Genomic DNA, 25,421 nt, shown 5'->3' on the forward strand with positions numbered 1-25,421 from the left:
AAAACCCCTCCTAAAGCTAAAAATAAAACTTCAGGGCTTCCTTCTCATCCTTCTCATAATAACAGCTCTACATATAAAATGTTAATTAACAAAATGTAAAATGAACAAAATGCGACAGTTTCTGAATTATGCTACAATCCGCAATAGAGCGCGGAAACTTTTTTTTAAACTGCGTCAACACGAGGTTTTGTCGCTGGCATGTGAATAAAAAATACTTTTTTTACATTTTAATTTATTACTTTTTTATGTGACCTCTTTTTCATGGTTAGATTTTAAAGATATGGTGGAGTGGAAAATTATTATAACTTTAAAAGTATGCAAATTGAAGTTGTGATAAGTTTAACTAAGATATTTTTGGGCTCGTTTTATTATCAAACTACCTATTTTACGGTTAATTGCAAGATGACTTCATGATTTGATGATTACTCCCAATATGTTTACATAAGCTAATTAAGATTACAAACCTATGTGAGTATGATTTACAAGTGATATGGGATAAGTATAAGCAACATCGTAGGGATGCCTTGTAATTCTAATTGTCGCATGGCGCGACTACTATGCACGAAGTCTCAGGTGCGACTCCGGGTCGGCCAGAAATCGTTTAGAAAGCGGCCAGAAAGCGTTTTAGAAAATTTTCACAAAGCATCTGGGAACCAGGAAGTTGGTGATTGATACACCCGTGCATCGTAGAGCACGTTCATCTCGAATAATTGTAAGTTACTGTTTGCTACATTTACTTATTTTTTTGAAATTATTATTATTCTATTTGATGTTTGTACATGAATGGAACCTACATAGGTAAGATCTGTAGTCCAGTTGTCATTTGCCTACAAGAGCTAATACTTTTCACCTTCACCTGCTTACATGGAGATACAAAGCCTTTGAAATGCGTGTACGTACATAAGTACAAACAATCCTACTAACATAATTCTCATTCGGAATACCACAGTATTGTTACGCCTACACATATTAGGCAGATACGTTTCACTTAGAAATTAGCGCCAAACTGACTCCTGATTCTTTAAATTATTCAAAAACTATTGTGCGCACTTTTTTCCGTAGGTACCTATAGTTAGCAGCTATTTCCCGCAGTTAGACGTAGTTACTTTCGAATTTATAAGTATAAATTAATATTTCATGAACCTAATAAAAGCAGTCCCTTCTTCAGACTTACGTTTGATGACAAACAATATCCCATAAACCCGTTAAGCTAAAGATGTCTAGGTACAGCTTTTAAAATTTACCTAAGCAAAACGCAAAGTCGACTTTACAGAAAAGTAAATTAGAAATAAGTTAATTTGCCTGTTTATTTGTTACATCGTCACTCCAGTGAAAACATAAGTTGTCATAATCAATTCAGCCAAGCCAAAGTACCTACTAAAGCTATCTATGTAGGTACCAATTCTATAGTCACATTTAATAAACCCTAAAACCTTTTGGTATCATCGGGACAGAAATCCACATTATGCCACATTTTTCAACACATTACCGGATGAGGATTGAACTTAGGCCTTTATTTTCACACGAACTCCACGGATTTTCATGTGGTTTTCACCAACAGGTTGACAGATTCACGAATAATGTTTAGAGAGTTATAAAAATACTAGAAATAAAACAAAAATCTACTTACGAGACTAAACGACCGCCGTGGCTGACGCGACGCCACTCCTGCGCGTGAAACTCCCCCCTCCCTCTTATAGTGGCGAGGTGATCCAATTAGCTGTCACCTGGATGAACCCAGTTCGATGCCGATTGTAACGCGCTGTTTGTACACAACTTGTTGGTTTGAAGGTTAAATTGTCTGTTTTTCGTTGCTAACTGGTATTTGATCGTTAAGCTTAGATGTTAAGTTAGCATATAATAAAAAAAAAGATAGAAGTTAAGCTGTTATCGTAATGAAAGTACCTCCATCCTAAAATCCCTGCCATACCATGCCTACCTGTATCGCGCCACGCCATTTCACATTAGATACAACTAAAAGTAGGTACATAGGCTGCAGGTTTAATCATCTAGCAAGACGGAGCTGGTGTCAGATTTTTTTCAAATCTGCCTGACGGAATCCGACGTGAAATTGTAACAACGACTGCTACTGAGCAGCGTTCGGAGCCGGCTTTACGTGCCCTCCCAGGCACGGGGGTGTAACGCCGCCGAATTTCAGATTCCGAGCTGCTTTGTGAAAGTTTCTAAAACCCACAAAGCGATTTCGGCACGTCCCGGGAATCGAACCAGAGACCTCGTTTACAGCAGTCGGGCTATCGACAACTGAACCAACGAGGCAGTCAGGATATAACTGTTTTAGGTAATTCGCAATAGGATTTAAAATAACAAATGGTTTGTCATAATCATAATGGAACAGTAACAATGATTTTAATTTGTATTTTTATGATTCTGGTGGATATTCAAAAACAGACGGCGTCGACAGAAGGCAGACGGTTGTTATTGCTTGCTCATTACGGTTTCATGATAATTAAGTATTCAAGTATTATCTACTAGGTACGACGCCATCTATTACTGGCTCAACAATCAAGTTAGATTCACGCCTGGACCTTTCGTGTATCTTAAAAATATGTACCTACTTACTAAGTTAAGAGCCAACAGTTCATCTCTTCGTAACAACTTGACAGATACCTGATAGAAAAAGTTCATCTCTGAAAGGCACCAAGATTAAGGTACCTACCGTAGGTACCTACTTACAAAGTCCAGCTAAGCATTACATAACCAGTTCTCTTGCGTCGGTTGTTGTTGACAAAGCTGTAAAATGTAAAATATTCAAAATCAAACAGCGACAGGTACCTACTTAATTTAAGTCAGTCTATCATAGCAGTCCCCTTAGGGTCAATCCCCACTGAAAGAGCAGTGGCCGGCAGCGGCCGGCAGCGGCCGTAAATGCAAGTGATTGAGCGCGAGCGCGGCGGGCCGCGCGGAGCCGCGCTGGGCCGCGCCGCGCCGCACTCTTACATTGTCCGTGCTCTTACGGCCGCTGCTCTTTCAGTGGGAATTGACCCTTACTTATGTCTAAGGCCTATTGTGGCTCATGTGCAGAGCACTTTCACTTGGTTTTTGAAAGTTGAGCAAACCCCTGAATAAGAAACTTCTGCCAATTTTGGTTGAGATGAAGTACCTATTAGAGAAAGGTTGGTATGAGACTGAAATAAAACCACCATTTAAAAATGTACAACTTTATTAACGTAGGTTTTCACAATTTAACATAAGGTACTGTACAAACCGGACTACTTACAACGCGACTAGTGCAATTCCAGATATGTCACCATATTATCAAAACATACAACTAAATTATTATTCCATAGTATACAATATACAATCAGGGAAATAATTCGTAGCTTAGGACTTTCGAAGACATTAATAGGTATTTTTACTTACATCTGTCATTTGAACATCTTTGGCTGTCATTACGGATAATCACAAGCCAGGAAGTCTGACAACCAGTCTTACCAAGAGTCAGGTCGTCCGGGCAACTGGGTTGAGGAGGTCAGATAGGCTGTCGCTCCATGTAAAGCACAGGTACTCAGCTGCATGCGGTTAGACTGGAAGACGCCCCCAACATAGTTGGGAGAAGGCTGGGCAGATGATGTATTTACTTACCAATCTCTCAAACTCAGAAGAAAGGCAAAAATTAAACCAACTATTAGATTTAAGGTGACATGGCACATGTATTCAGGTGGGTCTATTATACTCCTTAAAAAATACTGTTACTCAGTTGCATTAGGTGTGATGGGAAAAGGTTAGGCAGAGACAATAATAATGTCAGTGGGTTGGGATTCAGAGCTGATGATGATGATGAAGTTTCATAATGTCCGGTTTCAGAGGCCTTGAGGACCTTGTGATAAAGGTGCTCAGAAATCAACCAACCAAGAACCAGAGAAATACTAATTACCTCTGCAGCGGTTTCTCGTTGGTACAATTTAAAATTTTAACAGCTGTTCAAACCTTTGTAGGTATCGAAGTTCAGAGAAGGAGTCATTTGATGTTTTCTGGACTATCAGTAAGATACCATACCTTCTTGGTCTGGTCAAGTCCGACTTACGAATAGTTTCCCCGATTATAAAAAAGCTACATTAAATAAAAATTCTACTTCATTATGCTCATATTAAAAAATTCATTCAAAAACGATATTTACATTATCAACAACCTAGTTCAAAATTCAAGCATAAAAAATAACTTTTTCTTTGCCGGTAGATTATTAATTATTTTTATCTTCCATTATTATGAATTTGACATAGTCAAAATAAATAATTAAATAAAAGGTCAACTAAATAAAATAACTTCTGTAGGTAAGCATCCATTAATTCAAACATTGAATTACGTTCCATCGTTCGACAGATTTTCCATAGCGAATCAAATTATTTTTTACCCTACAATTTACCTATTTAATTAATAAGGCTCAATTTTATTTACTGTGGTTCATTTCCACAGTACAACGTTCTAAAAAAAAACTTGAATCCACTCCATAACCAACAATATTTTTCGAAAGCCTATTTTGGAACCAAACAATATCTTTTAACTCTTCTTTTTTATGTAGGTATGTAAACAACTAAAAATCTAGTATCTGAATAACGTGCATTTTTATATGGCAATAAACATATCTTTGAGACAAATTAACAAAGAAATTAAAATACATTAAAATAATAGATCTTAGGCGCTGAAGATACAATCCAGCGCCAAATAATTAAATGCCTTAAAAACATTTAAATTAAAAATAAAAGCTTTTAAAATAAACATTTCGTTTTAAATAAATGAGTGCAAAAATGCAACAAGTGTTATAATAAAAATAAAATACGACTTTACAAAAATTTCGATACAATTGCAAAATAAAAGGTAAATTCAAATATAAAAGCTAAATTATTTAGTATCACAGGATAAGGATTGACCAGAACTACTTTTTTATTCACAATTTATACACAAAATTATGTACAAATTATTACATTTTATGCAAAAACAATAAAATCATCAAAATTTTGATTAACAAAAACTTAATACTGACGACACAACCATGTTTTAAAACTAAAAAAAAATCATAAAATATTTGTCGTCTGTCCATATGAAACGGCCAATCCTGAGGAACTTCTATGTATAGCAATTAAAATACATTTAAAACAATAGCTTGAAACTGCGATAAATAAATACAACTTAAAACAGTAATTAAAAGTCACAAAATGATAATAACTCAGCTAATTATGGCAAAATATAACAGCTAACATTAAATGGTAATAAAAGTTATAAATAATAAAATGAATACCATTTTTTGTATTTTAAAATTAATATTACAAAATATAAAAAATTTGCTGCTGAATAAACAAAATGAAATAACGACTACTTCTTTCATAAAGACAAAATTTCTATTTGAAAAGTAAATTACAACAAAAAATAATAGTCACACATTATATTTTGGAAAACAAAACATAAATACCAAAAATATGAAGATAATGCAAAAAAAAAAACATAAATGTAATGGGGATGTCAATTTATAAAACTCTTTTGTAATGCAATAAATAATTAACTGTGAAAATATCATTAAATTGTTAGGAATTCAAGACTAGTCTGTACGTATAGCAATTTTTAAATGACCCAACACGTTTGATGGAGTCGCTTTATTTGTAGACTAGCTGGCTTCCTGCGGTTCCGTCTACATCTTGGTGGAACTTCTTGCCGTACCCGGACAAAATATAGCCTATGCTACTCGAAGATATTCAAGCTTCCCAACAAAGTTAGATTTTTTTAAATCGGTTCAGTAGTTTCGGAGTTCCTAGGCTCTAAAAGAAACAAATGTTTCCTCCTCCATACTGTATAAGCATAGAACAAATTTTCATCTATACTAATATTATAAAGCTGAAGAGTTTGTTTGTTTGATTGTTTGTTTGTTTGTTTGAACGCGCTAATCTCAGGAACTGCTGGTCCGATTTGAAAAATTCTTTCAGTATTAGATAGCTCATTTATCGAGGAAGGCTATAGGCTTTTTATCCAGGTTCGTGCCGAGGTTCCCACGGGATGCGGGTGAAACCGCTGGCACGAGCTAGTATACAAATAAAGCGACTGCATGAGCATTCTAATTCACGAACCAACGAAATCAGAATCACCTGCTCTAAAATCAAACGTCAATTCAATCATTCAAAGACTACCTACCAAATATAAAACGCGCCTAACATTTATGCGTCAAAAACCAGAACGACTTACAATCATTAACCCTACAAACGATTATCAACCTTATAACGTTTACGATAGAGTCGTACACCGCTAACCTAGCTATGTACACAGATTTACATCAACAAAGTTCTAATAATAGAATAGAAGTTTATTGTTTCCAGTATTACAGCAAACAGAAAAATAAAAAAACTTAACATGGAGGCTATAATACCGAAAGGAAAAGGTTCGAGCGTCAGCTTATGCTTAGGCTTCCCAAAAGGGGTTGCCAAGCGCTGGTTTTCAGCTCGAACCCTTAACCGTTCCCGTTTACATGTTTAAACTCGTTTTTAAAATTGAATGCGTTTTTAATATTTCTTAAAGGTGGGGGAATATTATTCCATATTTTTGATGCTGTATATTTGAAGCTACCCCTATATCCCTGCGTTCTGTGCTTCGGTATAATAAGTTTATTTTTTAGTTTAGATCTAGTATTAAAGTTATGGTCATCAGCGCACCAAAATAGTTTATTGTATAGGTATGATGCACGTTTATCAGTGATAACCCTATGTATGAAAACTAATAAATGCACATGGCGTCTTGATTCCATATTAAGCAATCCTTTTGCATTTATGATAGGAGATATGTGAGACCTTCCTGGTACTCTGTAGCAAAACCGAATGCAAGCATTTTGGACCTTCTGAATACATTTTTTTGTCTTTTGAAGTATCCTAGGTCCATACGCATCAACATCACAGTAATTGAATGATGAGAGCACCAATAAATCAGATAGTAGTTTCCTTACGTCTTCAGAGAGGAATTCCCGAATACCATACAATATTTTTAACCTGTAAAATGCATTCTGTACTAAGTTATTAATATGGTCTGAAAAACGGAGTTCATTGCCTATAAGCAGACCTAATTTTTTTGTAATTCTTACCCATTTGAGCTCCTCTCCGTTCACAATTGGTTCGTATAGATTTTCAGCAGTATTTATTTGGTGTTTCGTGCCGATTATCATGCATTTGGTTTTCGATGCGTTGAGTACCAGAGTGTTATTTTGAGACCAGTCAACAATTCGATCTAAACCTTTCGTGATATATTCTATAGCTTCATTTCATTTTAGGTCCTCTTCCTCATCTTCAACGTAGAGTAAATCTTCCATTTTGGTCATGAATTTGCTGTTTAATTCTTGCTCTTCGGGTACTGGTGTAGTCTGAAAAGGTTTTGAGAAAAAGTCCTCGTCAATACCTAACTTTATTCTCCCTTTTTTTGGTTAGAACGTGCTGTTAGTAGTTTTTGTTACCTGCTTTATTTTGTTAGTAACCACACCATTAGTTAAATGTTGCCATGCCCAAGAGTTTGCAAAAATATTTCATCAGTGCATAATTCGCTGTGCTTATTGTGTAGGAGAGGATGCCATATCAATATGCATACTTTATATGTCTACAAACCAGTTATTGTCCCAGTCTTCACCAAATCGGGACGGAACGGAGAATTTTGAAACAACCAATAGAATTTCTCCGCCCAGGTGAGATGAGATGTGTGAACAACAAAATTCTATAGGTTGTTTAAAAACACCTTCTTTCTGTTCCGCTTTGGTAGTCTTGTTCTTTTTAGTGCAATGTCTGACCTCATGAAACTTACCTATCAGAAAATATTCTTTGATAGACCGTGGCTTCCAAGTACTGTAGACTGCACATCAGTGGTAACTGTCATGCACCTTAACTCAATAGTAATAAGTACGATGTTTCTATAAAACTGTTACCACTGACCTGAAGTCGACTGTACATATCGACATTGTTACTTACCTGTTAGGACCCTGCAATACATATAGCTTATAGATACAGCTGTTTTCTAGTTTCCTTATTGGTTAGCTTTTCTATATGCTTAATATGTATACTACTGTGTATAGCACCTTTCTATACAGTAACTATTACCAGTGGACAAATTGTTAGTCTAGAAAAAAATCTCCGATGCATGCATTTTTATGCTATAAAATTTCTGACAAGCTGGTCCAAGTTTTAACGACCACGTATGTATATGAGTTGCTAGCTGAGAGATAAAGCTATATTGAACCCTAAGCTAATCAAACTAAGCACGACAGCGTTCTAATGCGAGGCTTTCCTTATCTCCACTAAGAGCGCCTTTTGCATGATTTTAGCGCGGCAGCTCTATTTATTAATATATGTCTTAGATAAATACTAATTAAAAATAAATACATTACCTATAACAATCTCGCAAGCTAGCACTACATAAGATAATTCATTTCTAACGCTTAATGTTAGATGTGAAATGGGAATAAGTTACATAGTATTTCAATGACCAAAAGCTATTTTTGACTCATGTTTTGGGTAGTTTTCATACAGTGTACAGTCAAGAACAAACTCTATAAGCACAAATAAAATTACAAAATACCTGGACACAGAAATCTGAAATGCAAAATCTGTATTACTCAACTGTATTAATTACCTAAGAACTAGATTATTTTAGTCTGTAATCGTGAATTAGTTAGTAGATTTTCATTGTTCAGGTATTTTCAATTTTTTTTAAGACTTGTTGCTGACCGTATAAATTTTCCCAAGAAACTAAATTCCATATTCGCCTTGCTGGTTTCTGGTGGTGTTATGTAAACAGCCTTAAAATTGAGTATGTTTGTCAGATATTTTGCAAATATATACAGACCTTACCTTAAGAACATCAGTGTTCTTCATACTTACGTAGTTTTGTGTGATAAAATAGATAATATCTCATACAAAGACGGATTCGCAAGCATGGCTGGCTATATGGGGTTACTTCATTCGAATAGGCACTTCACTGAAGATAAAACATTTACTTTAAAACCAATTTAAAAATAAATCTAAAAATCTATGTACTTAAATATTATTATGACAGTTACTTATTTTGGTCTGAGTGTTATAATATGTATATATGTAGCTATATGTAGTTTATCAGTTGTGTTAGCCCACATAACACAAGTTAATTAATAGCATGGGGCTAACCGACCGTGTATGAAAAGGTGTCCCAACATCATTTATTTATTTATAACTTTACCTTTAGTTAAATGCCTAGTCAAATGGAGTATTTCAGGCTTTATATATATAACTATACTTATAGGGTACCACACTTAGGGTCCACATGTCTGGTTAGCAGCAGCATTAAAATGGGTGTAAAAATGTTATTATGCGCATAGCGATATATATTTTTGGGGAACATGCAAAATTCGTTAAAACATAGCTTTATTAAAATGACAAATGTCAATAAAATAGGAAAGGATTTGAAAAAAAAACATGACAAAGAAAATACGTCGGTGTTAAAGCGGTCATTTCAACCAAGCTATATTTTAATGAGTTTTTATAGCTAAATAAAATTAATTTTGAAAAACGTGAAATAAGTTTTGAATTTAAAATTTTAAATGCCAATTTAAAAAATAATTTTGAATATTGCGCGGTTATTGGTTTGCCGATTTTTTTTTTATTAATGCCAATTAAAAACGTGATGGTTTAAATTTGGAAAAAACCACGAGGATTTTGGTTTGCCAATTATTAACTTTTAATGCAAATTAAAATATCTTTTTTTTAATAAAACGTCACCCAATTTCATTCAAATTTAATTGCCAATTGACACAATTTTTGACACATCATTCAGTGTATTTGATAAAACCTTATTATAATACGATGTATAGATATTTTTCTTGAATACTAATACAGAATAGAGAAATGATTTAATTCGTGGCATTATTTTAAGCTCGATAAACAGAGAGTTCACAATTGTCAAAAATTACTTCTTCATTTTCGGAGCGCCAAATTTTGCGAAATCACCCAAACGCTTGCGATTTTTCGTTTTATTTGTCTTAATTTTTAGAGCTCTCTTCTCCAGAGCTTTTAACGGTATACACTCGGTACCGTAAACCATTTTTTCTTGTTTATTATAAATTCTGTTACGCGATTTCTGTTCATCCAAGGCTTCGTTTAATATCCTCGTAGTCTTCAGCATCACGTCATAGTTACGTGAGCTGGGATATTTTTCGAAAAAACGCTTCCACTGGTCAAAACTTTTATTCATTTTTTTTATCGATTCCTTATATTTGGGTATAAAGTTCGGGTTGTTGACGTTGAAATTATAGGATATATTATTTGGCTCTTGTATGACCGATAAAAAATTTGACGATGAAGTTCTCGGCCCTTGCTCTCCTTGGCTGTTAAAACTTTTTTTCTCTTCATTTTGTTTGTCTTGATTTTGTTTCTCTATATGTTGTCTCTCTTGGTTTTGTTTCTCTTGATGTTGTTTCTGTTGATATTGTTTCTCTATATGTTGTTTCTCTTGATTTTGTTTCTCTATATGTTGTCTCTCTTGGTTTTGTTTCTCTTGATGTTGTTTCTGTTGATATTGTTTCTCTTGATGTTGTTTCTGTTGATATTGTTTCTCTTGATGTTGTTTCTGTTGATATTGTTTCTCTTGATGTTGTTTCTCTTTATTTTGTTTCTCTTGATCTCGTTTCTCTTGATTTTGTTTTTCTTGATGTTGTCTCTTTCGATTTTCTTTCTTCATATATCGGAATACCGCAGACACCGGCGGTTTTCTGACACGCATCATCTTCATGGCATATGTTCATCAAATGCTTAATCACTTCAAAAATTAAAAGAAAAATATCTACGTGCAAATTGAGTATCGAATAACACTGAATTTACTTACATTCGCACTTGCTTCAACACTGATGCACTGCTGTACTTTTTAACATTAGAAGAACAAAGCTGGTACGTAAATAGTTACTACGGGAGTAAAGAAAAAGATCTTATCATGCTTTCCAATGAATTTATTAAGCAACACGTAGTGATGACACAAACAACAGGCGGTGTTAACTAGAATTTAAAATATGTATAACATTTAAATAATGTGTCATATTTGACAATACTTCAGCTTTCTAGTTTCAAGTTACGATTGAATGTAAGACTGTCAGTACTAAGCCTGATATAATGAGTTGCACCATTTAACTATAACGATAAATCGAATCATTTTCAGTTTTCAAATCGTCGATTTAACATGGGCGGAAAGAGTATAGCTGGTTATGGTATGGTTATCGTTTTAATGAAATGGTGTAACTGTGCCGTTATGTAATATTGTCAAAAACTCCACAGATATAAGCGAATGTTAAAAACGATACATAACATGCAAAAATAAAGCTTTCCTTACTGAATCATCAACATTTTGTTATAAACATATACAACATGCAACGTTATAATCGCAAAACCTGAAAATAATTGATCAGAACAAAGAAGAGAAGAAACTATGTAGTATGTTAGGTTTTACTAAATCCTTCATTAAAAGATATTGCTCTGTCTATTTATTAATAGGTCAACGAACTTGCCAAAAAGCGAAATGATCAGAAAAAAATTGAAGGTTTTTAAGTTGATTAGCTCAAAATTTGGAAAGTAGAATTAAAAAAAATCGTTTAAGGTGCCCAAGGTTTTGCGCATTTGACGTAACACATTGTATATGCAACATATCGGCATTTACGTTACAGTATGTCATGCAAGTTACATAATAATATACCCTTATATTGTATTTCATGCGTTATTATACAAGGTGTTGATTTGCATTTGTGCCATACTTCAGGAGGAGGACATAAAATACGTAAATAATCGATTGGAATTACAGTAGACGGGAAATAGCTAATATGCACTACTTTTTTTGTCATTATAATGTCGTAGTATTTCAGAACTAATCCAATTTTATGAATGAAATTAATGAATAATCGTTGCGCATGCTTTGTGTTTGCGTTTGTGTGAGGGAGGAGCACGGTTTTGAGGCCAGTAACATACGCGCCGAGTTTGAAAACGGGTAGGTGACGTTGACGAATTTCGGGAAAAAAATTAAAATCAAAAATTTTCGTACCAATTTTTTTGTTGATTTGGGTTGAGAATCATTAGTATAATTACGTCCTTGACTATGGCACGCATGCAAATCAACAGCTTGTATTAATATCATGCAAAAAATACCCAGTAAAGCTCTATGTAATTCATTTTGACAACACGAGCAAACGACGACAAAACACATTTAAAACCATGATTTAAACATGAAAACCAAATAATATGTTTATAATAGAAAACTCACACAAAAACTTTAAAAGCAAACCATTATTATTAACGTTTATATAAAAAATACAAAAATGTGGCAACACTGAAGTAAAGCTACCAGTCCACAAAATGGTAGGAATTGGTAGAAAATTCAGTGTGGCCATTTTATCGTTCAAATCCAGAAAGTGTGATATTTTAATAGTAAAATGACTTTTAAATAATAAAAAAAATGGAAATTATTATGTAACGTAATTTTATCGAAAAACCCAAGAACCTTTAATGGAATAGCACGGTGTGGCTAGACTATTGCAGTATAAGTATATCATGACTATAGAACAAGTTACTGGCACACATATATTGAATAAATATATTTTTTTTATAAAATAAAATCCATTGACTTTGTAGAGATGTAAAACGAGTTGAATTATATTCACCCATTCAATTTCAGGTGATTACAATTCACTGTCCGAAAGAAAATAATATTTCAATGACAAGACTCTAATGTGCCTATATGTACAAATTATTACGAAATAAAGACACCAATGGTTAGTATTAAAAAATATTAATTGTACCACACAAAAAATTGTGGTAGAATACCTACCACTGTGGTAGAATTTTCAACGGTACAAACTATTTGCAATCAGTAAATTCTTTAGTCACTTCTATTCATTAATAACTTAAATTAAACGCATATGCATGCTAAAAGGACATTATAAACTTGTCACCAAAATATATTTTCAGTATGGTAACATTGAAAGCCACATTCATTATATAAAAACAGTATCGTTGTTTTTTCTCTTTGATGGCACACAACAGTCTTATTTAGTTTACTGGCAACCCAACTTGGTGGAACGGTGTACAGCCTATTAGGGTGATTCTTAATGAATTAGCAGAAATTGATATATTTGTTAATATATCTTATTGTTCTATAATAATTTTATAGCGTGATTATTCCGACAGAAAAGGATCGAAGAGTATGAGGGAGGCGTTTTGCTCAGCAAAAGGCAAAATAAATGAATAACTTCATGAAAGAAAGTTTCTGAATTCGGGGCGTATTTTTAATTCATTCCTTTCTTGCTATCCATATTGCTAAACAGCATAAAAAAACAAAGTAGCTCCCCGATGCCTGTCCCTATGTATGTATAGATCTATAAAAGTACGCAACGGATTTTACTAGATAGAGCGATTCAAGAGGGAGGTTCCACTATGTAATTTATACCCCTCTGACACCTGCCTACCGTACCTGTGGTATTAAGACATTAAGAATAACCCAGATAGACTAGACCATTTTCTCAGCAAGTTGGGCGATCAGTGGGATCCTCTACAAGACGTTTAAATTCAACGTCTGAATAACAATACTTAACAATTTAAATTCACAAAATCACAGAAACATTACGCAGATATTTTTTCTACTTAGACTTGGTTGATTTTTATAATATTTGTAAAGAAAAACTATTATTATTACCTTCAAGTTTACTTTGTTACGCATTTTACTTTGGCATTGCTATTTTTATAAAACAGGCTCTGATGCCGGGGTAACTAATTAATAAAATTTTAATATCTTAAAACCTAAACTTCTGCAAAAGTGTGAATATAACATTTCCTTAATTAACCTCATATCGCTATAATACTTCGAAATATATCATTATGTCTCTTTGGCTTCATAATATTAAAAAGTTTTTAATGTTCAAAAATTAACTGAACAGTGAACAAAAGCGCATACACGCACTAAATCACAAAAAAAAAACATATAAATTTGCTGTTTTTAAAATTGCAATCACAGAAAATTTTGCTGTTTTTTGAACTGCAATCACCGAAACACATGGTGACTGTATGAACTCATCTTTCCTAGTGAATTTTACCTCAAATATTTGGCTCATAAGCTCACAATGTTGGCACATTCAGGCAGAAACATTCTGAGACCGATTTTTTTTTTCTTAAATACATTATAAAAATCAACCAAGCACAAAACCGAGGGGATCACAGTAACAGAGTCACACTAGAAGTATTAAAGCTTGTGCAAAGGGGGTGGGCAGTGGTTAAAGTTAAGAGAACCGCCGAGACGGGGTCAGCGTCCAGTACTTGTTAGGACGGCTCGGATCGATGCACTTGAATGCAGACTGTGGAATAAATATGCCATTTTTGTATACGAATAATATTCATTAACGTGATGGTTGTGTGTTCCGAAATTAAACTCAGTATTAGAAAGGCCAGTGCTCGTGACATCATGAATCCGTCGCCATATTGTACTGGCGAAATAAGTTTCAAAGATTGTAAGTGTGATGTATATATGTGTATATGTAGGTACACGACCGAAAAGGCTGTTCTGAATAAATATGAGAAGGAGGAAACATTTGTTTGTTTGCTTGGACACTAAAGGCTCCGAGACCTCCGAACCGGTTTGAAAATTTCTTTCACTATTAGGAAACTACAGTATCCCCGGTTGCGGAAAGAAGTACTTCAGGACGGGAAACAGGTACTTCTTAATATGGCGTCGATTCATGACGTCATGAGCACTGGCCAGTATACTGAGTAATTCTTTTTTTTTTTTGTTATATGTCGGAACCCACATAGTACGAAATGGGGGGAAAATAACATTATCTTTAACCATAGTGCTAGGCCTACAGCCTTCTATAGACTACGTTGCTCATTATTGAGGACTGTATTTAAAATATAGTGATACCTAATGAATCTGGTCAAAGTCGTGGATAAAAGATTTTTTGAATAAATGTGCTACGGCCAATTTTTTTTTTCAGAAGTTTAAAAAAATATACGTAGAACGTGACTTTGAAATCTGACTTTGATTAAACTAATCATTGAAAAGGTAATATATTGCAACTAGCAACAAAAATAAGATGAAAACTAGTATTTTTTTAATTTTCCACCTAATAAGGCTGTGGGTAGACGGTTCGATCAAGTGCTTGATGCAGAATACGGTACTTCCAGACCTGGTACTCATCGTCAGAAGGTGTCTCTCTATGGAGCCCTGACCGCCGGTATCTTGGACCATGTTCCCGATGACGGTGGGACACTATTTTTTTTACATAGTTTTTAAAACCAAATATTAACAAAATAAAAATAACTAAAATAACTAAAATATATGAATACAGAATGTTTAATAAGATCATGCAACAATCATGCAAACATGCAAGGTAACTAACGATTATAAAAAATATATTTTTATACCTCAAGATTGCCCTTTTACTCAGAGACCTATTGAGTAAAATATTTTTTACGAAACTTGTTACGAGCAAATAAAGTTCTGTTTTACAAAAAAATATTTAAATTACCAATTAATCGAGCAGTAGATAGAATATCGGACTAAGGCTAAGTTAACCGACAACATAAACGTTATTCTTAAAACAACTATTTACTGAGAATTTTCACGTTCCATTTTCAAACAACAGTTATTTATTAAAAAAAAAAACGATATTTATACTATCGGTGAGTTTAGGCCTCAGTCTCAACGCCCCCAAAAAGTCGAGGTAGTCTCTGAAAAAAAGGCACAACCCTCAAGGCACTACAGAATAAGGGCGGCTACTCACAGCGGGATCGAGGCGCGGGAAAGGCGCGAGGCACACTATGAGCACGGTCATGTTGTCGCAGCCGAGGCCTCCAGTCGCGCAGTTGGGCGCGAGGCAGCGTTGCATTAATGCCTCACAGACTGCAGCCGGCTCCCACCCGCTTAGTAAGCGGACACGGCAGAATGATATTACTTCCTAAAAACAGCAAATATCCAAATTGAGAACTTTTCCTTTTTGGACAGTCGGTCCAAAATAGAAAGAAAGAAAAATTGATTTGTCTGAATGCAGTACAAACATAGGTGTTATGTGCTAAATAGAATACCATACAACCCGTGCCGATAAAGAATGGGATTAGAAATCGCGACAGCTGTATTTACCTCTCGCTCATACACTATAGCACATGAGCGAGAGTTGAATACAGCTGTCGCGATTTCTAATCCCATTCTTTATCGGCACGGGTTGTACATTCTACCGAATTGGTGTACAAAATATTTGGCTTAATATCTACTTATAATTATGCACTATTCTATATCTATAATAATGTTCTTGTCATGAAGAAAATCTTTAGTGTATTTATTTATTTATCAGAAACTCAAATAATTTTCTTTTGAATAAAATAGAAAGCTCACCGACAAGGGCCAGTTTTTAAAACAACGGTTCACATATTTTGAAGTCATATGAAACTGTTATTTTAAGAAATGGACCTTAATATATTTCCGTTGTGATTCAATGTATTTTCAACCTTATAGGTAAGGATTTGAGGTTGATTTTCGACTGCCGAAAGCTGTTAGCGGTAGAACGATATCTAATCATTAATGCGCTAAGCTTAACATATACTTACAATGATTTCTTTTCCATCTTGTAGCTTAGTTTTTAAGACACATTTATATACCGCACAATTATCAAGGAGTGAAAGTTGTCAAACATACCGCAATCGGATCTTTCATTTATAATGAGTGAATCTTTACCACTCATTCTCAATCTTATGATCAAAGACTTAAAGTTGAAATTTGTTTAAATAAAGAGAATGTATTTACCTCGTTGGATAACACCTCCCAGATGCCATCACAAGCGATCACTATGAACTCCCAGTCGTCGTTTATTTGCCTCACTTGCACGTCTGGGAATGCTGAAAACACCAGAAAATACATTTTAACACTTAAAAAAATCGCTTGCAAATCTTTATAAAACCTACTTTTACTTACTTCAAAACATTACCAACTCTTAATATTTTATTTAATTAAAATAGTAGAAAAAGTACTTTTACTTGAGTGAAAGCGGAAAATACAAACTACAAGTACTATTGAATTTTTTTTCAACTACTACTTACATACAACCATGTTAACCAAATATCTCCCCTTACAAAATGCCTTACATCGTACATACCTGTAACAATCTGTTCCTGAGGTGACAGCCTATAATTCCTCTTGAAGACATAGTCCCCCAATGCTCTAGATAGGGCCAAGTTCCCATTGACCCTGTTCAACTGTACCCAACCTCCCCCGGCCGTGATCCTACGCAACTCCTCTTCGTTGTTCGGCTTGTGGTCATATGAGAGCACCTCTACCTAAGAGCGAAATATAGTTTAGATTTTAAAGTGGTGGATAGAAGGTCGAAAATTGATTGGACTTCCCGAAAATAGAAGATAGGATCACCAAATAAGTTTTATCAAATTAAAGTCGTCAATCAGTCAAAATAGGTCAGAATAGTTTTTGTTTTTTGAACAACTAAGGAGTCAAAGTTCTATCACAAATTATTGCTCTTGTGACTATCTCAACTGAAACTCATAACTTGTATGTCATAGGCTCCTAATGCCCTGGATAGGGCCAAGTTCCCATTGACCCTGTTCAGTTGTACCCAACCTCCCCCGGCCGTGACCCTACGCAACTCTTCTTCGTTGTTCGGCTTGTGGTCATATGAGAGCACCTCTACCTGAGAGCGAAATTAGTTTAGATTTTAAAGTGGTGGATAGAAGGTCGAAAATTGATTGGACTTCCCGAAAATAGAAGATAGGATCACCAAATAAGTTTTATCAAATTAAAGTCGTCAATCAGTCAAAATAGGTCAGAATAGTTTTTGTTTTTTGAACAACTAAGGAGTCAAAGTTCTATCACAAATTATTGCTCTTGTGACTATCTCAACTGAAACTCATAACTTGTATGTCATAGGCTCCTAATGCCCTGGATAGGGCCAAGTTCCCATTGACCCTGTTCAGTTGTACCCAACCTCCCCCGGCCGTGACCCTACGCAACTCTTCTTCGTTGTTCGGCTTGTGGTCATATGAGAGCACCTCTACCTGAGAGCGAAATTAGTTTGAAAATATAGTTTAGATTTTAAAGTGGTGGATATAAGGACGAAAATTGATTGGACCTCCCGAAAATAGAAGAAAGGATCACGGTGATAACCAAATTAAACTCGTCAATTAATTAAAATAGTCAAGTCAATGTACCTATAATAGTTTTTGTTCTTTGGTCAACTAAGAATTCAAAGTTCTATCACGAATTATTCCTCTTGTCATTATCTCAACTAAACCTCAAACTTGTCAGTTTGCTGCATCACAACATAACGGAGAAAATTTAAGTAAATAATGAAAAACTGTTCCTGAATTCTTTCGTCTATATTACAAATTATAATGGCCAATATTCCAAATCAAGAAAATCAATGCAATATTTTTTTCAAAAAAAAATGAAATACTCAATTCTGAAGATTGAATGAGATACCACTTGCACTTTATAAGAAGCCACTTACCCCCCTTCAAGCATTTGACAAGAAGCCACTTTGCCACTTACCCCTCCGCGAACACTAGCCACGGCCCTAGAATCACCAACATTGGCGCAATACAGAGTGTTATCCTTGACAAGCACCACGACTGCCGTGCTGCCAGCTACCTTCTCTTGCAGCATGTCTTCTTCAAGCATCGCCTGATCCAGGTCTAGGAAACCCTGGGGAGAAGTTTGTTCTAGGTAAGACTTGGCAAGGTTTTGAAGGGAGATGATTAGATGTGGTAATGTTTATGTGATTTTAAACATTAAATTATTTTATTGACAAAAAGAAAATCCGATAAAAAATAATTATCTAAGTCAATTAAGTTGAAATATCAATAATTAAACTAATAGAATATTTACAATAGCCTTTAAGACAATTAATTCATTTCTACAGCAAAATTTGTGGTCAGTGTGACGAAGATAGAAAGACGTTTTAGCAGTATTTAAAGTTGAGTCGCGTTTCCGAAGACTACGAAAATCTTTTAATGAACAAAAACCTACAATGTTACGCATAATTATTTTATGTAACTAACGCAAACGGAGTCATACCATAGTTTAATAATAACAGACGACAAAGACTAATGACCACATTTTAACCGGTCTAGTATAAATTAATTGTTTGCAATATAAACGTGTAACTAACGCCTACTTAATGTAACCACGTCATACATTCTGCTCAGTTGACTAATGGGTGAATTGCACCATTTCACTATACCGATAACCAGCCATATATACAACATGTAACGTAATTAACGCACACCCTCAAACACCCTAATTAGAATATTATGTTATAATCATAATACATACATTGATTTTTTAATTTAACATGTATATGCATTGTTATTTACTAAATTAGTTATACCAATTCTTGGAAAACTTTGACCTACGGTCTATTTGAATTTGTTTTGACTGTACAGGGTTAATATGACAATAATTTCCGTAGTTTTAATTATTTTTGGGATAAAAAATTACCTATATTAAAAATGATATAAATCGATTCCGTAAACGATTCTGAACAAACTAATTTCAGGATGTGCGTTAATTAAGTTACATGTTGTATATTGCCGCCCATTGATCAAATCGGCGATTTAACAACTTTAAATTGTTCGGTTATCGTTATAGTTAAGTTAAATGGTGCAACCTATACCGTGTATCAATTATTTATTTCATTTCATTCAGCCATCGCATTTTTCAGCCAAGCCATCGCATTTTTCAGCCAATACTACTATACTTACACTTACTTGGAATATGGTCAAGACGATTAAAAAATACAATACTTTCTTTGTTCGTGTAAATTCATAATATATTCAGTCTAGCAGTCATGAAAAATGCAAGTTTTTCACAAAAGAGATTTACAAGAGAAATATTTAGTAAAAAAGTTTTTTTTAATGACCGCGGCAACCCTATTTCTATTTTAAATATTACACGTGTAAGGTTCCGCGTAATGAGGTTTTCACAAAAAAAAAAATAACAGACCAACATGCTATGACTATGCACGTTTCATAAGGTCACTTTCAGAAGTTTGTATACACAGAAAATATACGTTGTTAACTTGAACAAATATTATTAAATGATGATGCATTATGTAAATATTCGGGCGGACAAGTCACGCTAAGTTATTAAGTGCGAGCTCGGAAAAATCTAAATTTAGAATGTGGAAAACTCTTACTAATAAATAAAAAAACGTACGTTAGAGTTATTATAAGCGTTCATTACAAGGTTAAGCTATGCATGTTTTTATTTATTGCTCCATTTTAATTGCGACGAATACGGATAAAATAGAACTTTATGGAAGTCTTGGTTGTCACTTTTGCTAGGACTTCGGTGACTAGGACACAGGTGTGTAGGAATAACGTTCATAATTCAATACATATTACAAACTGTAGTCACAAGATTTCCGAAAGTGAAGCGAATTTTAAAATTTTAATAAAACTACTTTTACGGATTTTATCGCGGTTATATTAATATTATTTAATCGTAACATTTAAATGTCTAATATTCGCGTACCTAAGTGTGAGAATTTTAAAATTATCTTCATGAATTCTTAAGAAACCTCGCGTACTTGCAGGAATCAGATCATCCAAAGTGATGCATTCTGTGGAGCGAATCTCACAATGTTCCGTACAACCATGAAAAGACATGTACCATGTACACAACCATGGAAAGAAAGAATGAGTGGAACTGCCATTGAGCTGTTACGCCCGACGCAACTTTTCAAAACAACCTTATCCAAATTCCATAAAGACTTATTTTCAGAAACGATCACGAACGACATTTTTGGATCATGTCGTGTTAGAAATAGAGAATCGATGACTTATAAGCGTATCTAATTATTAAAATGAAAAGTACATTCATAACGTGTTTTAGTTCTATCATCTTATTATCTTGTAAAAGTAGGTAGAATAGTGGAGAAGTTGCGAGAAACATGTCATTATGTACACTCTTAAACCACAACTGTATCTATTTACTGTTTCTTTTACTAATACATTATGTTACCTCTAAAATCTCGAGTAGCAATGTGGCGCAGATGTTAATATTCGAATAGCAATTTCACACATATAGCCACTGATTGCGATGATGCCCCCTATGTAATATTTAATAACTTATTTTTACCTATATTTTGAGTTAGATTTCTTTTGCGCCGGGCCTGGGTTTTATTCTCATACTTCATGAGCATTGTCCTTTAAACGTACTGCCAATGACATTGTTCTATATTTTTAAATCTATACTTAATATTATATAGCTGAAGAGTTTGTTTGATCGCGCTATTCTCCGGGAGTACTGGCTCGATTTGAAAAAATCTTTCAGTGTTAGATAGCCCATTTATCGAAGAAGTCTGTAGGCTTCTAAGGCTTTTTATCCGGGTTCGGGCAGAGGTTCCCACGGGATGTAGTGACGGGAGTGTAGAATATAAATTTAAAATCCGTCAATTTGGCCACACTGGTTTTCTTACTCTCTACAGGTAGGTATAAGAGCACTTCCACTAGCTCTTCCTCTTCAGAGAACAACACATAGGTACCTGTTTCATAGCCTCTTCAATGTTGCCAAGATGGTACTCAGGCCGAGCTGTTATAAACTTGTGTAAGTGCTTCCCAGCATATTCAGCTATATTTGCACCTGGTGACAAAGGAAGTATGGTGAAGTAACCATGGTGTACTAAAGGGTGACAAGAAAATGATGTTGAGATGTTGCAGAATTGTAATTGACTGAAAAACATGGAGCATTTGAGCATACATATTCTGGAGCCCTTTCAAATTATTGACTGCTTCGGACGGAAAATGCACAAATTCCGCACCCAAAAATGTTCGATTTTTAAGAACCCTTTGTAATGCTCCAAAATAATCTTTAAGATTTCTTTAATCTTATCACAAGCCTGATAATCAATCAGTTGTGAGGGTTACCTAGGATATGCGTTTATGATGATCAGATCACCTGGTGGATAGACTGACAGCAATGTCTTAGTATCAGGGTCCAGTTTTTTAGCTTTTGGGTGAGAAACTCTAAAGAAGACTAAGCTAGACAGGATTATGAAGTACTAGCGACCCGCCCCGGCTTCGCACGGGTAACAGTATTACCCCACTAATTAATGGATGTTATTATACATGTTAACCTTTCTCTTTAATAACTCTATCTATTAAAAAACCGCATGAAAATCGGTTGCATTTGAAGATTTTAGCGTACATAGGGACACGGGGACAGAAAAAGCTACTTTGTTTATACTATGTAGTAATGATGATGTTACAAAAATGCGAAATTTCTTACCACCATGGCCATCATAGACTGCAAAGTACGCAGTGCCAGGATCCTCAGGTAAGGACAGTATGTGTGTATGGGAGTCATCCATGGAGACCCGCCATCCTTGCATGCAAGATGATCCGACGAGGTACCGGCTGTCCTGACATGTCGACGATTGCTTCTCCGTCACCGGCTCCGATAGGGTTTGCCCCATTACTCTGTAACGAAAAAATCATTTATTAAGTAAGAAGAAGTAATAAAGATAAGTAAGAAGAAGTAAAAAGAAGAATGAAGAAGAAGTCTGAAGTAGTAGGAAAAAGAAGTAATAATGAGAAGAAAAAATAAGAAGATGTCTGAAGTAGTAGGAAGAAGAAGTAATAAGGAGAAGTAAAAAGAAGGATTTTAAGTTAGAAGAAGAGGTAGGAAGGAGAAAATTTTACTTCATTTAGACCTTTACAAGCACTTGAGAATGTCAAAAATATAAAAAAGTTTGATTCTAGTTGCCCATTCCAAAAGTAGCTTTCTATGTAGAACAAGCAAGGAACTCCATTTAATCCGATTACTCCACAAGTTTTACATGTCCTTTCCCAACCTTTTTATCGTAACATAGCTGGGCACATGCCTCCTCTCACACAGAGAAAGATTGAGTATCAATAGCCACGCTTACTCAATGTGGATTGTATTGTACATATATATAAGTATTAATAGATTGAGCTGTCAATACTAATATAATAAAGCCGAAGAATTCATAGAATGCATTGATCTCAGAAACATTTTTTCTATACTCATAAAGGTAACATAATATCTTTTATTTCCATTTCAAAAATTCTGTTTTAGTTAGGCCATTTATCGACAGAGCTTTAGGTCAAACCGCTGACAGAATCTTGTGGTTTAAACATAACCATCACAAGTGTATTCCTTATAGGATCACTCTGTTTGAAATACGAAAATTGGGTCATCATTCACTGAAGTGTCATGTTAGTTAACATGACAACCATGTACTTGGCATGTCACGTTTGACACCCAGGTTGTACGAACAGTCTGAGCCCATCTAGTACAAAGTACCACTCCATATTCTTGGATATTCAGTGAAATAAACACCATAGTATTTCAAGGAAATAATTACATATTTATCGGCCACAAGTATTAAGGTATTACAAGAATCTATACTAATGTAAAGAGGAAAGATTTGATTGTTTGTTTGTCTGTAATCAGCTACTGAATTTATTTGAATAGTTCTTACACTGTAAGGAAGCGACACTATAATGCACTGAACATAGGCTAAGTTTAATCCAGTTATGGGAAGAAGATTCTCTGGGATGTGGATGAAACAGCGTGGAACAGTTAATAGTTGTATACAAACAGATAAAATTATGCGACACATATTATCACGGAAAGACATCAATTATGACTGCAAAACACAGTTGTTTTGCCAGTGAATGTAAGTAAGTTACGTTCCTATATGCTCATCAATATATTTTTATGAGCAAATTACTGCATAACGCTATAGTGTGCTACTTTACATATTAATCCTTTTGATGAGAAACTGAACATGAATTTATAGAATAGTTTATACCACTAGGTACTTGCCTATTTACACCCTATAGTCAGAATAATTTTAACGGCAATAGGTTTATGTAAATATTATTGTTTGGAATATATGTATACTAAATAGTGTGATTATGAAGGTTCATGAAAATTAAATAGACGTTTCCTAACTCGTTCTACTTGCAAATTGAATATATGTCACCGGAAAATAACAAGATCCGTATGTTTATCAATTTACTAGGAAGTTTATAAACTTTCGTAAGATTCTAAACGGGAGATAAATTGTAATATTTTACGTCCACATTTTCGTAAAATTATCAATTTCCGACGTCATACGGTAAATTTATAAACTAACGAATATCTATTCGTAAGATTTTATATTGTTCGACCAATCACAGAAACTCTTTTAAATATACGATCTTTGAAATACGTAAAATAACACACTGCTCTCTGATTGGTCAATGTTCATAGTGGCAATGCTTAGGAAGGAGAAGTGACACGTGACAGCCAACCAATCAGATCGCGCGTAGCGTTTGGTTACTGCTTACTTATTATTTTACGAGTGAGTTCAGTAAGTTTATCAATTTACGAAAATGTGGACGTAAAATATTACAATTTATCTCCCGTTTAGAATCTTACGAAAGTTTATAAACTTCCTAGTAAATTGATAAACTTACGGATCTTGTTATTTTCCGGTGACATTTACATAGTTTACAGGTGTCCTCCATAGTAAATGTTATCAGAAAAATGTATAAATACACAGTACAAAGATCTGGCAAACCATCATAAAATATGACGGGCACGTAGGAAATCGTAAAACGAATATTTTTAACCTAATCGATAGAACATCAAGTTAGATATGAGTAACAAAACTGATGTCATACAATTTTGCTTATATCACCTCCAAAAAGACCTTTTTCATGACAACAGTCATTTAATACTGCACCCAATAAACACAGACATTGTTTGTACAACATAATTATCTTGCTCGGCACTGAATAAACTTAAATAATCAAATTTATAACAACAAAAAAAGATAAGATAAACCTCATACATGTACTGCGATGTTATTCCTCACGTTTAAAACAAAGAATACAAATTAATACACTCACGATTTTCGTAACACAGAAATCCTTCTTGTTCACAATGGTGATATTTTAAAACAAATCAGGGTTTGTTTTCTCTAAAATTCACCAAAATGCGTAGGTAAATAAAATCCAAGAATTTCAGAAATTGAGAAACGTCAAAGTGACAGTTCGAGTTCACAAAACAGGGTCAGTGTTGCCAAGATTTATCATATTTTTAGAATAGTAGTTTTTATTACAAAACATAAACACATTCCTGTGAATTATTAAAATTACTGAATTTCTTTGAATAGGACTAAAAAACTAATAACGCTATCACGATTTATTAGCATATTGAATTGAAATGTCACAATCTAGAAAGAATCGAAACGAGTTTACTTTTTCGCAAGGCACTTAACCAATCTTGATATAACATTTTATTTAAAAACTTTAACAATAAAATACGGCTATAAAATCAATGTAAATGCAATAACAACGATTACTTAATTAAATTATTATTTCAAGCAATAGTTTCATTTTGTGTAATGTATATTTGTGAAAAAAATCTTC

General features: G+C 34.2%; 1 protein-coding gene across 2 annotated transcripts; it reads right to left on the reverse strand.

Moving 5' to 3' along the window:
- Positions 1-3,163: 3,163 nt before the first annotated feature.
- On the reverse strand, positions 3,164-25,050 carry LOC124635953 (probable protein phosphatase 2C T23F11.1). 2 transcript variants are annotated; one of them, XM_047171919.1, is made up of 8 exons: positions 24,900-25,050; positions 22,267-22,457; positions 21,524-21,621; positions 18,529-18,681; positions 17,126-17,306; positions 16,777-16,868; positions 15,761-15,934; positions 3,164-7,354 (listed from the first exon to the last, which is right to left on the reverse strand). In XM_047171919.1, the coding sequence occupies exons 2-8, from the start codon at positions 22,451-22,453 to the stop codon at positions 7,256-7,258; spliced, it is 984 nt and encodes a 327-aa protein (XP_047027875.1). In that variant the 5' UTR covers positions 22,454-22,457; positions 24,900-25,050; the 3' UTR covers positions 3,164-7,255. The 2 variants fall into 2 exon arrangements, with proteins under 2 accessions (XP_047027875.1, XP_047027876.1); XM_047171920.1 differs by lacking the exon at positions 3,164-7,354 and adding an exon at positions 12,001-14,335.
- Positions 25,051-25,421: the final 371 nt, after the last annotated feature.

This window comes from Helicoverpa zea, chromosome 13 (genome assembly GCF_022581195.2).
Source record: "Helicoverpa zea isolate HzStark_Cry1AcR chromosome 13, ilHelZeax1.1, whole genome shotgun sequence".
In the NCBI taxonomy this organism is placed as follows: domain Eukaryota; kingdom Metazoa; phylum Arthropoda; class Insecta; order Lepidoptera; family Noctuidae; genus Helicoverpa; species Helicoverpa zea.

Excerpts from the sequence above, each read along its gene's own strand:
- LOC124635953 (XM_047171919.1), bottom strand. The coding sequence starts at position 22,453 with ATGGGGCAAACCCTATCGGAGCCGGTGACGGAGAAGCAATCGTCGACA. Across the intron at positions 16,869-17,125 it reads TCAGGAACAGATTGTTACAG|CATTCCCAGACGTGCAAGTG; the intron begins GTATGTACGATG and ends TGGTGTTTTCAG. Across the intron at positions 7,355-15,760 it reads TCCCGCGCCTCGATCCCGCT|ACTACACCAGTACCCGAAGA; the intron begins GTGAGTAGCCGC and ends AAACCTTTTCAG.